General features: G+C 41.7%; 2 protein-coding genes across 5 annotated transcripts; one reads left to right on the top strand and one right to left on the bottom strand.

Moving 5' to 3' along the window:
• Nucleotides 1–338: 338 nt before the first annotated feature.
• LOC122865714 lies at nt 339–7,633 on the bottom strand. 2 transcript variants are annotated; one of them, XM_044174537.1, is made up of 6 exons: nt 7,349–7,633; nt 3,684–3,992; nt 2,573–3,074; nt 2,099–2,272; nt 1,442–1,633; nt 339–1,281 (listed from the first exon to the last, which is right to left on the bottom strand). In XM_044174537.1, the coding sequence occupies exons 2-6, from the start codon at nt 3,981–3,983 to the stop codon at nt 974–976; spliced, it is 1,476 nt and encodes a 491-aa protein (XP_044030472.1). In that variant the 5' UTR covers nt 3,984–3,992; nt 7,349–7,633; the 3' UTR covers nt 339–973. The 2 variants fall into 2 exon arrangements, with proteins under 2 accessions (XP_044030472.1, XP_044030473.1); XM_044174538.1 differs by lacking the exon at nt 7,349–7,633 and adding an exon at nt 7,200–7,333.
• A 330-nt stretch (nt 7,634–7,963) lies between these two features.
• LOC122865713 (sorting nexin-18-like) lies at nt 7,964–17,685 on the top strand. Of its 3 annotated transcripts, none has more exons than XM_044174536.1 (5): nt 7,964–8,843; nt 8,995–9,862; nt 10,334–10,627; nt 11,676–12,058; nt 15,856–17,685. In XM_044174536.1, exons 2-5 carry the CDS (start codon nt 9,096–9,098, stop codon nt 16,080–16,082), a joined length of 1,671 nt encoding a protein of 556 aa, XP_044030471.1. In that variant the 5' UTR covers nt 7,964–8,843; nt 8,995–9,095; the 3' UTR covers nt 16,083–17,685. The 3 variants fall into 3 exon arrangements, with proteins under 3 accessions (XP_044030471.1, XP_044030470.1, XP_044030469.1); XM_044174535.1 differs by having other exon boundaries at nt 8,989–9,862; XM_044174534.1 differs by having other exon boundaries at nt 7,964–9,862.
• The last annotated feature ends 568 nt before the right edge of the window (nt 17,686–18,253 follow it).

The following is an 18,253-nucleotide window of genomic DNA, read 5'->3' as shown; positions in this document are numbered from 1 at the left end:
CAATACAGACAAAAAGGCAGACACATCACTGAGTGTGAATATGAAAGAAGACAATAACAGGAACACTTCACTTTACCCTCTTGGAGGGAGAAAGGGGAAGAAAAAAAACATTTCTTCATCCACGGGTAGGGTGTTACCCGAAAAAAGCGAGTGAACATGCGCGCTAATCCGAGTTGGTCTTTTTAAAAAAAAATTAGCCCAAATTTATCAAGGCCTTTCATTTGTAACCATCCACTTGAGTGCTTGAAATTGGATTTTATTATGCTACACTACACCCATGGAAGAAGGAATATTTTTTCTTCTCTAAAGTGAAAGAAAACTTGCTTAACTTCGCAATGTTCACTGTGTTTAGTGGTTTATTGTAAAACAGTGGTCAGCAGCACACAAAACAGAATACTGTAATTACCATGGATAAAAAACACTCAACCTTGAATACTTACAAGTCCCTTATTGATCAGACTATTTACTGGAACATCAAAGGTAGAGCCATTTCATTACAAGGTGGTTTGAGTGACCACCACAGAATTAACCAATTACCAAAAGTTGGAACTTGATTATAATGAATTCTAAAAAATAAATAAAATAATAGTAAATGGTTTTGGTGACAATCTCAGAACAAGAGTTTAATCTTCAGTCACAATATTGCACAGATGTTTCACAGCCATACAAGGACAAATCCACTGGACAGGAGGCAGAAAGATTTATTTCTACACCCACAGTGGCTGAAATGTGGCCAGAATCTAATGCAGTCACATGATCAGAAGTACAACAACCTGGCAATATAATTCCTGGAATAAGTTGAGCACAACTGACTCAGACGGTACAGTATCTAACAGTAGAAGAAGAGAATCTAAGGATAGGCTTTTTCTTTGACGTGTGTTGTGTTGGATTTTTTATATGTTCAAGAAGTGTGCATTGTAGGCCTCTGATTCAGTCAGAAAGAGTCAGTCAGCAAACTATCTCCAACAGTTTGTCACTTGGAGACAATGGGCAGCAGTTCGCCTTTAGCCTTCATCGTTTTGATCTTGGCCTTAATGTTGTCATCCATCGCCTGTCGGCAGCGGTGGGCATAATGTGCCAGCGTCTCCTCTTTCTCATCCCACGGTGCCAGTGCGTGAAACACCTCCGGAGCGGCCAGGCTGAGCTCACCTATGGCCGCTGTACGGGAGATCGTGTTGCGGTCCACGCCGACCCGGTCAAAGGCCACCTTCATGGAAACACCGCGGCGGAACTCTTGGAGGGCTGTCATGTAGCGCGCGATCACACCCACCACATTTTTCACTGGAGAGGAGATATACAGGGGCAGTAAGAGAGACACATCAGCACATACAAGAGGCTAATTAATGCAGTATTGACTAATAACCATATATTCTACTCTATGGGCGCCTATAATCACAGTTGTTAATCTTGGTTAATCTTCTTTAATGTGTCATGTCCTTACTCCTGACTCGGGTGTTTTCTCTGTCCCGGCTCCTCTTGGTCTTCAGGGTCCGATGGCGCTCCAGAGGGTGAAGCTCCATTTCCTCAAACGAGTCAAACTGTGTTGGCGAATCAAACCCTGCCACATCGTCAGGAGAGGTAATGTGTGAAGTTCCCGGTTCCATCTGATTAGAGCGGCGAGACCACCTCTTCTCTAGGATTAGAAATAGAAAAATGGAAACTCTGAATTTGGTTAAGATTACAAGATACCAATAAAAAGTAACAGTGCGGCAAGAGAAACTTTTAAGCTACAGTATTATAGTTCGGAATACAAGGGAGATTATTATTCAATGGAATTTTTATTTTTATTTTGTTTTTCATTTTGGGATTCCTGGATTTCCATAAATTTAATGTAGACGTTCAGAGTAATCTTTTACTGATAGTATACTGATTTATTTTACTTCTTTTACTACTCTCCACAAAATAGATATAATAATAAAAAATAAATAAAATATATATAGAAAAATTATTTTATTTAAAAGCACCAACAAATTGCTTACCTGCTATCATTTTAATAGCACTGAAATTTGCTTCCGCCGTAGCAATACTTTCGTAAGGATAAACGGCACAGTATAGTCACTTAATTCATTGATAGGTGGATTTTAAAACCAAACTCTACCTGGCCGTAGTTTGTCCTGTAGGAAGTCACAGACGAGTTCTGCTTTTTTAGTGAGTTCATGCTGCAGCAGCTCTTTGTCCTGGTTCAGGCTGGAGATGGTCTCTGTCATCTGCTGGTTGCGGCTGCGTTCTGCACAAAGTAACGCTCGCAGCTTCTCCAGCTCATTCTGCCCCCCTGCAGATTTACACACACACACACACACACACACACACACACACACACACACACACACACAGGAAGCCAGACAGTTGGATACACACATATATACTGAGTAAGAAACTGTTTTCTGTATTATTATATATCATAAAATAATCTTGTGTTTTAATAATAATAATAATAATAATAATCATCTAATCTTGTGTTTTCACTATCTGGAAAATCAATCTTTATTTCCACTGACACAAAAAAAAATCCAATCAAAACGTGCAGGCTCTATCTCTGCATGTTTGTCCAAGCCTAACAACAAAGCTGTACCTGCAGTCTTTTCTGTAGTCTCTGTGGCGGAGCTGCATCCCTCAGCCTGCTCCGTGGTCCCTGTCATGCAGCTGCCTTCTCCTAGCAGCTCCATCTCTGGGTCCACTAATCCCTCACACCCCAGATTCTGTCCATGCTGGGACTGCTGGCAGGGTGGGAGGGGCTTGTTCGGCAATAGTGTGAGTGTGATTTGAGAGTGTGTGTTTGGTGCCTGACAAGCCTGCGAAACATCGACAGCGTCTGTCATTGCTAACCCCGTGCTAGCTATGTTAGCGGCTGTGTCAAAATCCTCTGCTGAGGTTGTTTCCTGCTTGACCTTCTTCCTGGCAACTGCTCCTCCTGGTGCCCCGCCTCTTTTCCTGGATGGGCGGGGCTCGTAGTCGCCATCTTCGTCTGTGGCCGATGACTCACATCCAGCAATGTCAAACAGCTGGCTGCTGAACTCCTCCCCCTCTGATGCTGCTTCGCTGCAGGAGAGGTCACATGACGCCCTCGCTGTCACCTGGAAGGTAAGAAAGAGCGAATGGAAGTAGAGTTACAGACTGAATCTCCATCTAGCTTGGGCTTGAGTTTTTGACAGAAAGTCTGCGTTACAAACTGGGGCATGGAGTTCGGCAGACGTAGGTGTTTACCAGGTAAGGGAAGTCTAACAAAAGATGCGACTGAGTTGAAATATGGGAATTGTAGGATCCGGCGTCCTACTGGTGATACCAAAAAAAAAAAAAAGACACTTGTAGACAGCAACTCCAGCACCTCAAATACAACTTTTATCCAAATGAAATTAACCATGTTTCTTTCTGCAACTGAATGGCAAATTTTTCAAAATTCTCAAATTTATTCAGAAATTAATTTCTGGTAGACAATGTAAGAGAAGTTTGACAATCACGGCCCCTTGCATTTCAAGACTGAATACACCATAATGCGGTTGCAAGTCACATTCCAAGGGCTCCTCAAGGAAGTAAGTAAGGGAAAGCTGATTTTACAGTGGGACAACCCAAAGCCCTTTGGAGAGCATCTTATTGTATTGCCAGTATTACGGTTGTGCATCTCAAATTAAGGTACTGTTAAATTCAAGATTATACAGAAAAAATACCTTAAATCTCTACTTTACCTTATTGGATGGACGGCCTCCAACAAACCTCTCCTGGCCCTGGCTGGTATTCACTGAGCCTCCGCAGCCGTTGCTACGGTCACTGAGTGGCCAGTGGTAGGCGTGTCCAGCGCCACAACCCCACACAGCGACAGGGACGCTGCTGCCATGGGGACTGGGTTCCGGTGTCAGCACGTTACTGTAGGAACCACAGGTGAGGTGCTGCAGGCTGGGGATGAGGTCGCAGATGGTGCCGTGGCTGTGAGCCCAGCGGACGAGTTTACACAGACTGTCAGAGGTGGTCTGTACCGGGTCGGACATGATAGAAACCTAGAGAAGACAGAGAGGAGAAGGTGTCTTGCAGCCATTGCTAGTTTAGTGTATAACAACTGTTAAGGCTGCCGAAACTCAAATCACTTCATCAAAGTTTACTACTGTTTGATGTCTATAAAAGTTTATATCTGTAACTGACGCAACCTTTTCCATAAAACCAGAAATATTTTCTCCAGCTCTCCAACCGTCTTTTGTTTGCAGCACTACTAGGGGCCAGCAGCAGCAGCAGCCCCCCCCCAGTTTGAGAACGACTGGCTTAAAACATTTCTCTTTCATTCAATTAATCGTCTTGTCTAAAAAATGTCAAAAAATAGTAAAAAATGCCTATGATAATTTCCCACAGCCCATGCTGATGTTCTAAAATGTCTTGTTTTGTAAGACCAACGGTCCAAAACCCAAAGTGATTCACTTTACTATCACGTATGACAGAGAAAAGCATCACATTTTTACATCCAAGAAACTGGAACAAGCAAATGTTTGGCATTTTTGCTGACAAAATGATTAAACCAATTATTCAATTATCAAGAGTTTATTTTGGTCGGTTAATTTTCTGTCGATCAACTAATCCATATTATATTACTAGCTAGCGTAGATGAAATTCAATGTGATTAAAGGTTATTCAAATTTATAAAAAAAACTGTGCTTAACATCACAATATTACAAGCCATTATGGGTTAGCGCTATACAATAGGCCAATGTGTACATCTACATGTATACAGAGAACAGAATGAGCAAGCCTTAAATTTCATACTGAAATTATATTAAATAAACAGAGCAGAGACAGAGCCTGCACATTTCAATTGGATTTTTTTTGTGTCACTGGGAATAAAGATTGATTTCCAGATTATTTTAAGATACAAAACAATACAGAAAACAGTTTCTTACCCAGTGTATATGTGTTTATATCCAACTGTCTGAAAAATCACCCCCTCTCTCTGTCTCTCTCCCACTCTCTCTCTCTCTCTCTCTCTCTCTCAAGACACACATACTCAATCACTCACACCATAACACAGCTGGATAAGTGAATCGAGCATGCAACTCTCACTTGAAACAACACTTCAACCATCATCGGGGGACAAACAGACATCTTGTCGATGATCAGACTGCCTACATGTCTATCATATCCAGGCCCGGAATCTCATCGTTTTAGGGGCAAGGTCACTTGGCCTTTGGTGTTGTCAATGTTTTGACGGCACAAAGGCCAAATAGCAGGGCAGCAAGGCAATCAAATAAAACAATGATTTTAAGTCCACGGAAATAAGAGTGGCCTGTTTGACAGGGACTACAGAACCGAGGTGTTTTCTTGCTGGGTTTGGCTTCTGGCACCCCGTGGCTGAGTCAGCTAATAGGACAGCTGGCTGCACGGCTAAACGAGCTAAATAGCTAACAGCAGCTACCAGTTACAATTAACAGCAGTTCGCGGTTCTAATAATAATAATAATAATAATAATAATAATAATAATAATAATAATAATAATGGATGAGTTACATTTATATAACCTTAGCGCTTTATCTTCACACCCAAAGCACTTCACAGTGAAGGGGGGAAATCCACCTCAACCACCACCAATGTGGTCAGGTTAGTTAACGTAACTTTAGCAACAAGTAAAGCTATCTGTCCATCAGGAAACTCCATAAATCACCTCGGTACTGTACCCTGTCGTCAAACTGCCCTCATAACATTACTGACATGTTTATGGTCCAAATGGTTCCACTTTCCTTGAGGTCAAGGGAATTATTCATGACACGGATATAAAAGCATTTGACAGTGTAATAAAACTTACTGACATCTTTATGATGAGTTCAAATGGTTCCACTTTACTTAAGGTCAAGGGAATTATTCATGACAATTATAATGGTCTCATGACAGCCAATGTCAAAATCAACCACATATGACAGTATAATGTAATGTTAATACGTAAAGCTAAATAGTTTCTTTAAGTTTGATAATTAGGCCCGTTTATGACAAGTTATGTTTTCTTGGTTAATGTCAACTTGTCATAACAAAGACATCTCAAACAATGTCAACTTTGCATTAAAAGTGACATAATTGACCGAAGACGCTTAATGACAACAGTCGTAAACCTTCATGTACATAACGGGTGTCATGTCAGTCTTATGCACACCCCTTCAAATAAAGTGTTACCGAAGGTTCTAAGAATGCTTTTAGCCCTGGCCTGAGTGCAGTGTTTCTTCTAATCCTAAGAACTCACTTTCTGCTTGGAATTATAAGGTTCTAAAACATGTAAAGCAATGATTTTCAAGAAACACAAACAGTTTACTCATAATTTGTGTTTGTTTTGTAAATCTGAGTGAGAATCTTAAATTTAATGCTTTCTATGACATTTATTTCTTCTTTTAGGACGAATCATCTTTGTCTTATTCAAAACAGGATTGCAGGTTAAGTTTAAAGGTCAGTGCTAAATATTTTGTTCAATGCAGAGGTCAATTTTAGGTAGGAATATGGTTGGTTATTAAACACATTATTCCAGGAATCATTAGTTCAAGTATCCTTTGGGTTAGACAGCAAGAAGCTACTGTAATAAATCTAACACAGGACTTTATTCCACAGAAAGTGGGACAGGTAAAGTATAAGGATTTTCTTTTTATTCTCTCTACAGAGACGTATGGCAGGTAAATAAAATGTGTGTTGGGTTCATCTACTACAGTAGCTACAGGAATTGTCCCAGCAAGTAAGTGTAGCAGGTCAATATAAAAAGCAGAATTAGGTTTTGTTTTATATCAGAAAATTTGACTGTTGTACCATTTGTCTTATTTTGGGGGTGAAGGGAAAGAAAAAAAAATAGATGGATGAATGAAATTATGTTTATGTTGTAATTAAGACTCCATTGATACAAATGTAGACTATTTAATTCAATATTAATATTTATCAAATTTAAGACGTATTTAAAGAACTGCAAGGAGACAGACAATACTTTAGCAACATGTTGTCATGTTTCACAAAGTTTTACAAACATAGACATTCTCGTGGAGGACAGTAGTACAAATACGTGGAGGACAGGAGTACAAATGCCAGGCAAATTCAGTCTTTTTTGTCGCTTTAGGTCTTGCTGGGGAGTTTATTTTCATTGTTAGCTAGCACGTTAGCCAGCTAACGCTAGCTTCCTAATGTTAGTCTGGCAGCTAATGCTAACATTAAGAGGCAAGCACTAAAGGCTAGGTTCCGTTTTTGAAGTCTACAACCTTTATTCCAGCCACGTGTAATCAAAGTGGGCCGACGACGCGTCTCTCTCGCTCTTGTTTTTGTATCATGAGCGTCCTGGTGCTCCCGATGGGCAGTCCGCTTATGGTTTCTAGTCTTATTCGTTCGCTTATTTATCAGACTTTCTTACCTCAGCTCGCTCATCGACCTTCTCTTCTCACATCAGGATGAGTTCGATTTAAGTCTCCTGGTTGGCCGGTGCTAGATTTGTTTTCCAGTGGCTCATGCCAGGCTCGTAATCAAACCATGAATCGAACCCACCACTGGTATGTGTGCAGCATTTCACTTGATGTTGCCCAATAAGAATTCAGAGTCTCAACAAAAGACACTGGTGTCGAAAACCAGGAAAGAGGCAGTTTAATGTCGCCAGAATCCAACGTGAAAGTCGCTTTACTGCCAGCAGCTGGACAGGAGGAGGAACGATTAGGAACTGTTGTCTCCTCTAACTGTGTGATGTAACACTGACCTCTAGTGGCCGGGGTGGATCAACGCACCGGGCCACTTATATTATATTATATTATATTATATTATATTATATTATATTATATTATATTATATTATATTATATTATATTATATTATCCCTCTATGTTCGATTAAACAGGGGAATCCTGTGAGAACAATTTTACGGAAATTACCAGTTTTCAGACAGTTTTAAAGGTTTTGGCATCTATCCTGTGCATTGTTTGGGGAAAAATACAATTTAAATTTAGTAGTTGAATTTGCACTTGGGTAATGTAGCCCATTCAGTGTTGTGTTAAAGTAATTCCTATAATTAAGTTACACTAAACCAATAATTCTATGGGAAGCAATGTGAGATGAAGAAGGGAAATGTATTTTTAAGACCATATGATAATTAAATCTGCATAGAACCATAAGTAAAGATCTCTAGATATACTGTAGGACATAAATATACTCTGGTTTTGCTTTTTACTCTGAATTTGTGTTTGATATGTTTTTTACTCCCTCTACCTCACTGAAAGATCCCAAATGTATGAATATACAAATATTTCAGAAGTTAAACTGCTGGAAACAAGATGTCTCCTACGTCACTGAAAAGTCCATTCTCAGTGTGCTGCTTCATGTTTCCACATCACAATTGTGTAAGTTGCATACTGCACCACGACTGGCCACCAAACTAGTTGTGATGTCACAAAACCATACTCCTATGTACACGTCTTAAACTCTTAATTAAGGTGAGCACAGACATATTGAAAGTAGAGACGATGACGTGACTACAGAGCAGGACTATACATTTATATGATGCCGTTAAAATGGAGCTTTTAAAAAGAGGTTATGTGGGGGTTTTCCATGTATGAATGCGGTGCCTTGACTGAACTTGCCCCTGGCTCCACCCTCCGTTAGTCAGCCAGTCTAGGCAACTACGTGTTAAGACTGGTTCCTTTAACGTGCAAGGATAGAGAGGAGGAGGAAATATTATTATCTGGAGGAATAAAGCAGCTACACCGCCGTCGCAAGTTCGTCAGCTTTAACCTCTAACCGGCATCTTCCCTTGGAGAGAAAACATCCCGAAAAGGCTGGTTTCCTGTGCGTTTTCCGACTTGGATGAAGTTCTGCATGGAAACAAATGATATTTGAACCCGCAGACAGGAGCGGAGAGAGGAGGTGGGTGTCTGACACAAGCCTGTGTGTTGCTGTTCTTGTTCTTTTATGTTATTTTATATAAGTCTGTTTGGTCGTGACGAAGGTGGAAAAAAAATAACCCACTTGTTGCTGCTGTTGCCGCTGCGTGATCTAAATCTCATTCAAGTTTCAGAGAGATCTTAAAGGCTTAATCCGGGAACAAAAGCAAGTTCTTGAGGCAACAAAGACCGGACATATAAACAGAAAAAAGACAAAAGTAATATTAGTACAAGTATGGCGTTAAAGGCCAGAGTGTTATACGACTTCCAGTCTGAAAACCCAGGGGAGATCTCCATAACAGAGAATGAGCTGGTGACTCTGTTCAACGAGGAGGAGCTGGAGGGCTGGCTGGAGGGGGAGAACAGCAGGGGGGAGGCTGGCCTCTTCCCTGCCTCCTATGTGGAGATCATCAGGGACCACATCACCTCCAACACCAACAACGGTTTCTCCTCGCCCAAAACCAAAGCCCTGACGCCCACCCACACTACCTACATGTCCTCGGACACCCAGTCTCAGCGAGGACTCGGGGCCGGTGGTAGTGGTAGCGGCGGGGGCAGCTTCCACACCAGCCAGGGCAGTGATGACGACTGGGAAGACGACTGGGACGACAGCTCTCCTGCGACCGATGTGCCTCAGGGTCTCGGCAGCACGCCCCCCTTGTACCCGGTGACGTCTTCCTTGCCTGGGCGACGTGAGCGCACCCAGCAGCATCAGCAGCAGGCCAAGAGCTCAGCAACAGTGGGGAGGAACCTCAACAGGTTCTCTACCTTCGTCAAGTCCGGAGGGGAGGCCTTCCTGCTTGGGGAGGCCTCTGCTTTTGTGAAGGACGGGGACAGGATCTGTGTGGTGATGGGGAAGCATGGGCCGGAGTGGCAGGAGGACCCGTATCCATTCATGTGCACCATTGATGATCCCACCAAGCAGACCAAGTTCAAAGGCATGAAGAGCTACATGTCCTACGGCCTGACCCCAACGCACACCAATGTACAAGTCAACCGCAGGTACAGGCCGTCTTCCTCCTTCTCTTTCTCCTCCTCTTGCCTCTTGGGGGTTTCCAAACTGGGCTTATTTCTTCACCGGATCCCCCCCCGGCCCCCATACACTTACAATAAATGTTTCTGTGGCTTTTCTTGTGGCCACAAATGTTCCTACAAAATGGCAAAAACTGTGGCCTTTTTGCCCTCTGGAGTCCTCAGGAATCTCCTCTTTCCTTTCTGAAATTCCCTCTGCACCTTTTACATTGTTTCCCTGTCATTGTCATTTCAAACCAACACTTACTCCCTTACATTTCAGTTTCCACTTGGTCCTGCTGGGGAAAGTTCTTGCCCTCCCTGCTTCCTTCCTTCGTTTTCCATTTACTTCACTTCCTAATCTCCCTCACTCCTTTTCACCAAACCTTCTCCCTCCCTTCTCATCCACTCAAAATGTCCCCATAAATCCTCCCACTCTCTCCCCTTCCATCATCCCCGCAGGTATAAACACTTCGACTGGCTGTACGCTCGGCTCGTGGAGCGTTTCCCGGTCATCTCGGTGCCCCACCTGCCAGAGAAGCAGGCCACCGGCCGCTTCGAGGAGGACTTCATCTCCAAGCGGAGAAAGGGACTGATCTGGTGGATGAACCACATGACCAGCCACCCGGTGCTGGCTCGCTGTGATGTTTTCCAGCATTTCCTGACATGCGGGGCAGATGAGAAGGCCTGGAAACAAGGCAAGAGGAAGGCAGAGAGGGACGATCTGGTTGGGGCCAATTTCTTCCTCACAATTAGGTAGGAGGCTGGGTTATATACTTCAGTGGTTGTGGGTTCAAATGCTGGCTTCGAATTTAATGGATGAATACAGCTATCTTTTTTTCTACATGGCTTGCACAGCCTATAATGTAACAAGTATCTGTCGGAGATGGCTGTTGGTTGATGTGTAATATAGATAACTGATACTTCCATCAGCTCCAATGGAGTTGCAGAAATCTTTTATTGATCTAAAACACCAGGTTTGATGTCAGGCACTTGTAGTGCAAGAACAAGGGCAGAGTCACCATTTTCCAACAACATTCAGCGTAAGGAGAAATCCATTGTAGAAGAGGCATAGAGACCAACATCTACACCAATAAGAGCAGGAAATAGACCGAATCCAATGCTGCTACAACACAAATGGGGTTTTCAAAAAGGGCCACGGTCCTCACCTTCTTAACTTGAAAAATGAACACTCGTTGCTCTATTGTCATCACTATTACACGCTCGCTCTACGTCTATAACCAGCCATTGAACGTATCAGGTTCCAGCCCATTCTCTGGAGATTGTAAAAGGCATTCTGGGAAATGTAGGCAATCACTAGCTGAAGTAGAAGTACAAGATGTGGCAAGTTGAGGGAAAGAACTACACCAAAACCATATATAACAGCACTTTACACACAATTTTTAACAAACTTTGCAAATGAATGATCTACAGGGGGTGGACAAAATGACAGGAACACTTCATAGTGTGTCGAGGAGGTATAAATCAAGTGACCTTGTTTTACATCATAGTATTGTGTTCCAGTTATTTGAAGGTGTTCCAGTAATTTTGTTCACCCACGTCATGTAAAAGATAAAGTAACAGTGGAGGATATTTGCCCTATAGCAAGTGTTATCAGTTTTCCTTGTTTTAATGTGTTGTAACTGAAAGCTTTCATCATAGGGAGTGCCTGATAGTGAGGATGAGATAAGTAGATCAGAGGAATAATCTGCTCTCATGTGTTTGTGTAATAAAGATGATGTAATGCTTGAATTAAAGGAGTTTTAAAATAAAGCCTTGTGGTCTTTTTCATTCTTTTCTTTAGTACACCTGCTGTCCCGCTGGACCTCCAGGAAGTGGAGAGCAAGATCGAAGGCTTCAAGACCTTCACCAAGAGGATGGATGAGAACAGCGTGGTCGTGAACACCACCATCAACGAGTTCGCTCGCAAACAGGTAACGGGGTTTAAGAAGGAGTACCAGAAAGTCGGACAGTCCTTCAAACTCCTGGCACAGGCGTTCGAGCTGGACCAGCAAGCCTACTCAGCTGGCCTGAACAAAGCCATCGCCGACACTGGCGAGGCCTACGAGGCGATAGGAGAGTATTTCGCAGAGCAGCCGCGCCAGGACCTGGATCCCATTTCTGACCTTCTGGACCTCTACAGAGGACACCTGGCCAATTTTCCTGACATCATCCATGTGCAGAAAGGTGAGAATGTGTGTGTGTGTGTGTGTGTGTGTGTGTGCTCTGAAATTAGAACCACATTGTTGCCAAATAGCATAAATGTAAACACAGTGAGCTCATTTGCATACACAATTCAGCCAAATGATCTCTATTGAAAGTATTATAAATAAGCCTTTACCTTTTTTTTATCTTAATCAGCGTCTGAGCTCTTTAACACACTTATGTTTCCACTCAGTCTTTTGATGTGGGACATAAATACCAAACATGTCATAGCCTGGAGAGGAAAAAAAAGAAATTGTGCAGTGCTGTGACAAGCAATGGCAGAAGTATGTGAAAGGAGTTACTGACAAAAAATGCAATAAAACACCAACATGCTTGCAAGAAATGAAACAGATGCAGGACCTAGCATACTTCTCTTCACAGGGAGGTCAGAGGTCAAGGGTTAGCTTCAAGTAGAGCTGGAGTGAGTTGTCAGTCTTACTCATGGATGCCTTTGCAGGGTGGAGGGTTGCATCTGGGGAGGAGTCAGAACAACACCAGACCTCTCGCTCTCGAGTTTCCATCCTGCAGGCTGGATAATCTCTGAAACCAAAGACTCACAGATTTATTTATTTTCACTTGCATTCAAAAATAATTAACGATGTTTCCAAAAGCCATCCAGCCCACAGCCTCCCTATCTATTAATCATGTCACTATAAAGGCAGATAATACACAGACCTAGAGACTGTTTCAACATCTGTTTTCATTTACTGAATCGCAGTGTCCAGTCCATTGTAACACTCTGGGTACTGTGAGAGCCTGTACTCGCTCAGTGGAAAACACAAACACAGAAAAACTCTCACACGGGTATGTACAAAGGACTTGCAGAGGAGTTAGCTTGTTAGTTCCCCGCAGGTTGGGAGGAGGGAGTTGCTCCTGGCACGCAAAGTCCTGATGTTTTCCAAACCTAGAGGCACTGTTTCTATAGTCCGCTGACCTCTGTTCTCTAGATACAATCACAGCTCCGAACTATAGAAACACTATCTGAATCCCAATAGTCCCTGAGACTGACAGGACTTACCCTACTTTCTTTGTTTTATGTCCCTGAAAGAGCTTCTAACTTCTAACAACTTTGCGCATTTCTCTCACTTCTGCTGCACTGGAAGATACTGTTCTTACTATTTAAGCTTTGACTAATAAGCTTAAGTTGAAATTGATTACTTAACTTACGTAGTATGCAAAATTAATATGTGTCTCTGTGGAGCATGATCTCATTTGTGCTGAAATGGGAAATGGGACAACGTACAAAAAGTAACGGATCATAATGACTCAAACCAGGCAGGGTAAACTTGTATGTAAGTGAAACATAATAAAAACTTTACCTAAACCTTTACTAAGCTAACTTAACTAAAACTATTTAATCTCATTTTAACCCTCAAAACTGACCTAAAACTTAATGAATCAGATCTCAAGGGAATTCATAGGATATGACGTCATCATTTCTGCTTTCATAGGATCTCACACAAATCACTGTCATCATTCTTGGGTACCAGCATGGCTTTCACTTCTGGAAACCATAGCTAGCAACGCTTTATGAGAAACCAAATTAGATTAATGGGAGGAATGGGAACAGCAGTCGTTCTTTCTTTCTGTTTTTATTTCAAAAATGCAGACTGTATCCCAACTAAAGAAAATTGAAAAAATCTTGGATCCACACCAAATTCTAATCATTTTGGCAATGGGCATTTGGGCAATTCATTCTTTGGGATATGGCCTAACTTTCCACCAAAGTTCATTGAAATCTGTCAAAATGTCCTGCCACTTAATAGACAAACTAAGCAAAAAGACCAAAAACATTTTGTAACTTGCATGACTGTTTAGTTGCAAACTAATTGACAAACAAGTTTATGAGAGTCATTGACTCAGAGTTCTCTTAATGTACCCAGCATGTGGTAGATCATGTAATCAGTCCTGGCTGAGAGATAAAACCACAGACTGAGTAATTCATCACTGCTGTCATAGGAAGTTCCTTTTTTTGTTTGAGTAACACCCATTAACACATCCCCACAATGCAAAGTCTGCACTGCTGTCATAGTTGAGAGAGAGAAAAGATGGCTGGTTTAGTCACAGTTTCCTTAAGCAGTCATTTTGTTGAAGGACACTCATTGAGAGAAATGTTGAGAAATGTTTGCACTAGTGCAAAGATATGAGAAATTTTATAACTAAGATAACCATTGGATGCCATTGTTCTGACTTAGCGCACACAAAGAAAACCTGACTGCAGAGGTTTCACATTTTCAAAAACTTCCATTCCTCTACATTCCACAAATATCTCTGTCTCTCATATAGCGCTGAACATTTCTCCAATAACCACCAAATTACAAAAACATGGCAAAATTACAGCACAGATCAGCAAGTAAAACAGCTGCTGGGCTCTTAAGGTGGACAGCTTTGTTGACCTAGTTGTCCCCGTACAGTATCGTCAGACTTTGCTGGTTCTGTCTGTGAGGTCCAAAAGCTACATCTGATTTGAATGAGTGGAGATTCCTGGGCCTCTTGTCCTGTGTTGCCCTGGGACTGCAGGAATGCAAAATGGAGCGGTCTCAGGATTAGGTTCCCCTCCTCCTCTTTTCTTCTCCCTCTTTCCCTCCTTCCTCCTGGTGATACAGCAAGTTGAAGAGAAGGAGGAGGAAGAAGAAGAGGGGAGGGGTGTGTGTGTGTATATGTAAGAGGGGGTGCAGATAGTTACAGAGCAGTACAAGTTTCCAACCAGCCGACAGTATAAGAATTCAGATTACAGCTCCGTAATCGCCTTGGCAGCGAGGAGAGCAAAGTCCAAGTTAATTTCAGTTTGTTAGCGTACTTGTGCAGGGATGGTGTGCTGCCATGTTAGAGCCTTACTCTGAGTTCCTCTTCATCCATTTTTTTATGGGTCATGTCTGTCCAAACTGTACTTCTTCCCCCCCGAAAGTTTAGTCACACTAAACTAGACACTCTGAGTCACGACTGGGAGTTGGGTGACTGCAAGGAAACCTGGAAACGGCATGCAATAACCAGCTCATTTCTGTAGTATGAATAAAATGTCATGGTCGTCTTGGAGAATTTGCCTGCCTTTCTCCTGTGCAGTCTTTTTAACTGTAGGCTGTACTAGCTTGTCCTGACATTACTTCCAGGCTAGCTCCTATCCCACTAGCTTCTGTAACTCAGTGTAATAGAGGGTTAAAAAGTGAAACGTGTTCCCGCTGTTTACTGTATATATTCTAAGATAAATTAGTGTTGACTACAGCACTTGTTGTTAGAGTTTGAACCCTTTATGACTTTAATAAAGTTAAACAATGATTAATTTATTAGCATCTGTCCATTAGATATGAAGCTACAGCCAGGAGGCTGGCTTAACATAAAGACTGGAAGCAGGGGGAAACAGCTAGCCTGGCTCTGTTAAAAGGTTAAAAAAAAATCATCCTAACAGCACCTCTAAAGCTCACTAATTAACACGTTATCTCTAGTTTGTTTAATCTGTACAAAAACTAAATGTAAAAACAACAGCTGTAGCTTCTTAAGTAACGGACAGACATGAGAGTGGTATCAACTTTCTCATATAACTCAGCAAGAAAGCAAATACTTTGAAGGAAAAACAAGAAAACTATACAATAAGGCTGCTGAAAACAGTGAACTGTATGACACTGTTAATTATGTTTCAAGGCTGCATTTTTAGTAGTTTTCCTGTGATTTTGGATTAGGTTTTCTTAGTAAAACCGATAGTTTGTCTCTACACAAGACCTGCCACATTTTCTCAGTCTTCTCCCTCTCTTCCCGCGCCCTCCTCCGCCATCTTTTTCCAGGTGCACTGACCAAGGTGAAAGACTGTCCAAAGCAGGAAGGTGAGCTCCACGACCGCTGCAACATCATTTCCTGCGCCACGCTGGCAGAGATCCAACACTTCCACCGCACGCGTGTACGGGACTTCCGCACACAGATGCAGCACCACCTCCGTCAGCAGATCGGCTTCTTCCAGAAGATCACCGCCAAGCTGGAGGACACGCTTCAGAGATATGACGATGTCCAATAGGAAGAGAGGGAGAAAACTGAGAATTTGGACTACAAAGGCCTTGAGGAAACTGGGGGAAGCTTGAAGAGAGGGCCAGACAGAAATGATTGATGGGTTCGTCCTACAGTAATGGAGAACATCTTATCTTCCTTTAAGAGAGAAAATGTTTTGATGTAATGGATGAAAGAAATATACCACTCTTTTAAAAAATATAGGCCACTGGACTGTAGAATGACAACTTCTTGGATTATCTTGACGGCTCTGATGAATGTACCAGTAACAGAGATTTTGCTGACGCTCCAGGCACATCTTGCAACTCAGCGGGACTGCGACAGATATTAAAAACAGCTGCTCTCAATATGACGGCGCTGCCTCTCGATTCCCGGTTTCAGGGTCACGTGATCTCTCCATGCCTCCACTGCCTTGCCACTTCATGGAAATCCTCCATTCGGGAACACGGTAACTTGACAGAAGCCTAGAGATTAAAACTCCCCAAATCACTCCCCAAACTGGATGTTTTAATGATTGAAAGACAGGACTCAATGAATTTAATTATTTTTGTTATCTGTTTTTACTTGAATGACCTGTTCAGTATTGTTTTGTTGGGACATGACAGCACGTAAGTGATTGTTTGTGAATATGGAAAGATTCAAACTGGGCATAATCTACTCTGTTGAATTAGTTTAATAGTTTCATTACAGCTTGAAATTTGACCTACTTCTGATGTCTAACATCTCACTTCTTTACCATATTATAATTAAGCCCTGTGTTCTGCATTTTAGTTTACAGTTGCCTGACCTAAACAAATAATTGATCTCAGACTGATTTTATGTTTTGACTGTCTCTGCTTGTTTTGAGAAGCTGCTCCACAGTTCTTTTTCTTTGGGTTACTGCAGGCATTGAGGTTATTAAAACCCAAAGTCCACATGAGTCTTTCTGCTTTCCCTCAATCTGGGGAGGTCAGAGGTCAGGCTCAGGGTACAGGCACTTCAACACGATGGATGCTTCCTGGCATTGAAGCTTTAAAGCCAGATCTACCAGTTTAAAGCCACTGTGTGTTGACTTTTGTGATTATAGCATATTTCAAATTCTTCGGAGAGGGCATCGGTTTTTTTATTGTTAAAAAGTGAAGACAATCTTGGTGAAAATCAGTCTATGTGTTTCTTTCACCACATTCTTCTTAGTGTCTCCGAGAAGGCACGACAGCGCTGTCTTTTTTGATATTACCACTTGAGGACGCCAAAATCGGAAATGTTCAAATTCTACATATAGTGGCTTTAAGGATGGTTGCTCTTCTTGGTATGCTAACATGCTACTCTAAAATATTCTTGTTAAACCAATAAGTAACCAATTTTGCACTTGCATAGAGTATTTCTGGTAAATGTCGTAACATCAGGTGTGACTTCACATTCCCTTCCTGGCATTTAACTTTACAAGACTTATAATAGGATAAACCACCAGTCTTCAGAAACACATAATTCACTATGATGTCACTGTTTCTAAACACTTTTAATGTAACACAACGGAACAGCATTTCAGTAGATAAATGAAAGTAGAATTTATTTCAATCATATATCTGTATTTTTGACTGTTGTCCCAAAATATAACTTATAGTTTCACTTGATCCGTTCTGTGTCTTCCAATTAGTGTTTTGATGAATGTTTTACTTATATTCAGGATGTTTTGTTTTGAGTTGTCACATGTAAACACCAACACTGTTCACCAAAATCAGAGAAGAGCCCATGTCCTGAATATGAAAACACACTAATGTGCTGCTTTGGATATGCACTAATTAACCGAAACACAACACCACCACAAACTGCTGACATATACAATCACCTACATTTTTACAAGTTATTTAATTTCACCCAGATGTTTTTGCTAGTAATAGTGCATTGCACAGTAAGCATAAAAAGTAAACATTCAAATACAGTGCATTGTTTAATTGTTTGTTCTCTGAAATATAAATGCCAAATATATGACATTCTGAGAACGTATTTATAGAGCACGTAAATGCTGGTCAAATAAGTCTGCAGTGGAGAACAGCATTACATTTGTATGAACATGTCAGACTATTTCTTTAAATCACTTTTTTTTTAAAACAAGACAACTGCTCCATCATATTTTCATAAAAATGTGTATTTAGTGTGTTTTCAGTGCAACGTTTTCCCAAAGATAAGCGTGTTATCACT

This window comes from Siniperca chuatsi, linkage group LG18 (genome assembly GCF_020085105.1).
Source record: "Siniperca chuatsi isolate FFG_IHB_CAS linkage group LG18, ASM2008510v1, whole genome shotgun sequence".
In the NCBI taxonomy this organism is placed as follows: Eukaryota; Metazoa; Chordata; class Actinopteri; order Centrarchiformes; family Sinipercidae; genus Siniperca; species Siniperca chuatsi.
The sequence above is the reverse complement of the archived record's forward strand: the minus strand, read 5'-3'. Positions and strand labels throughout refer to the sequence as shown.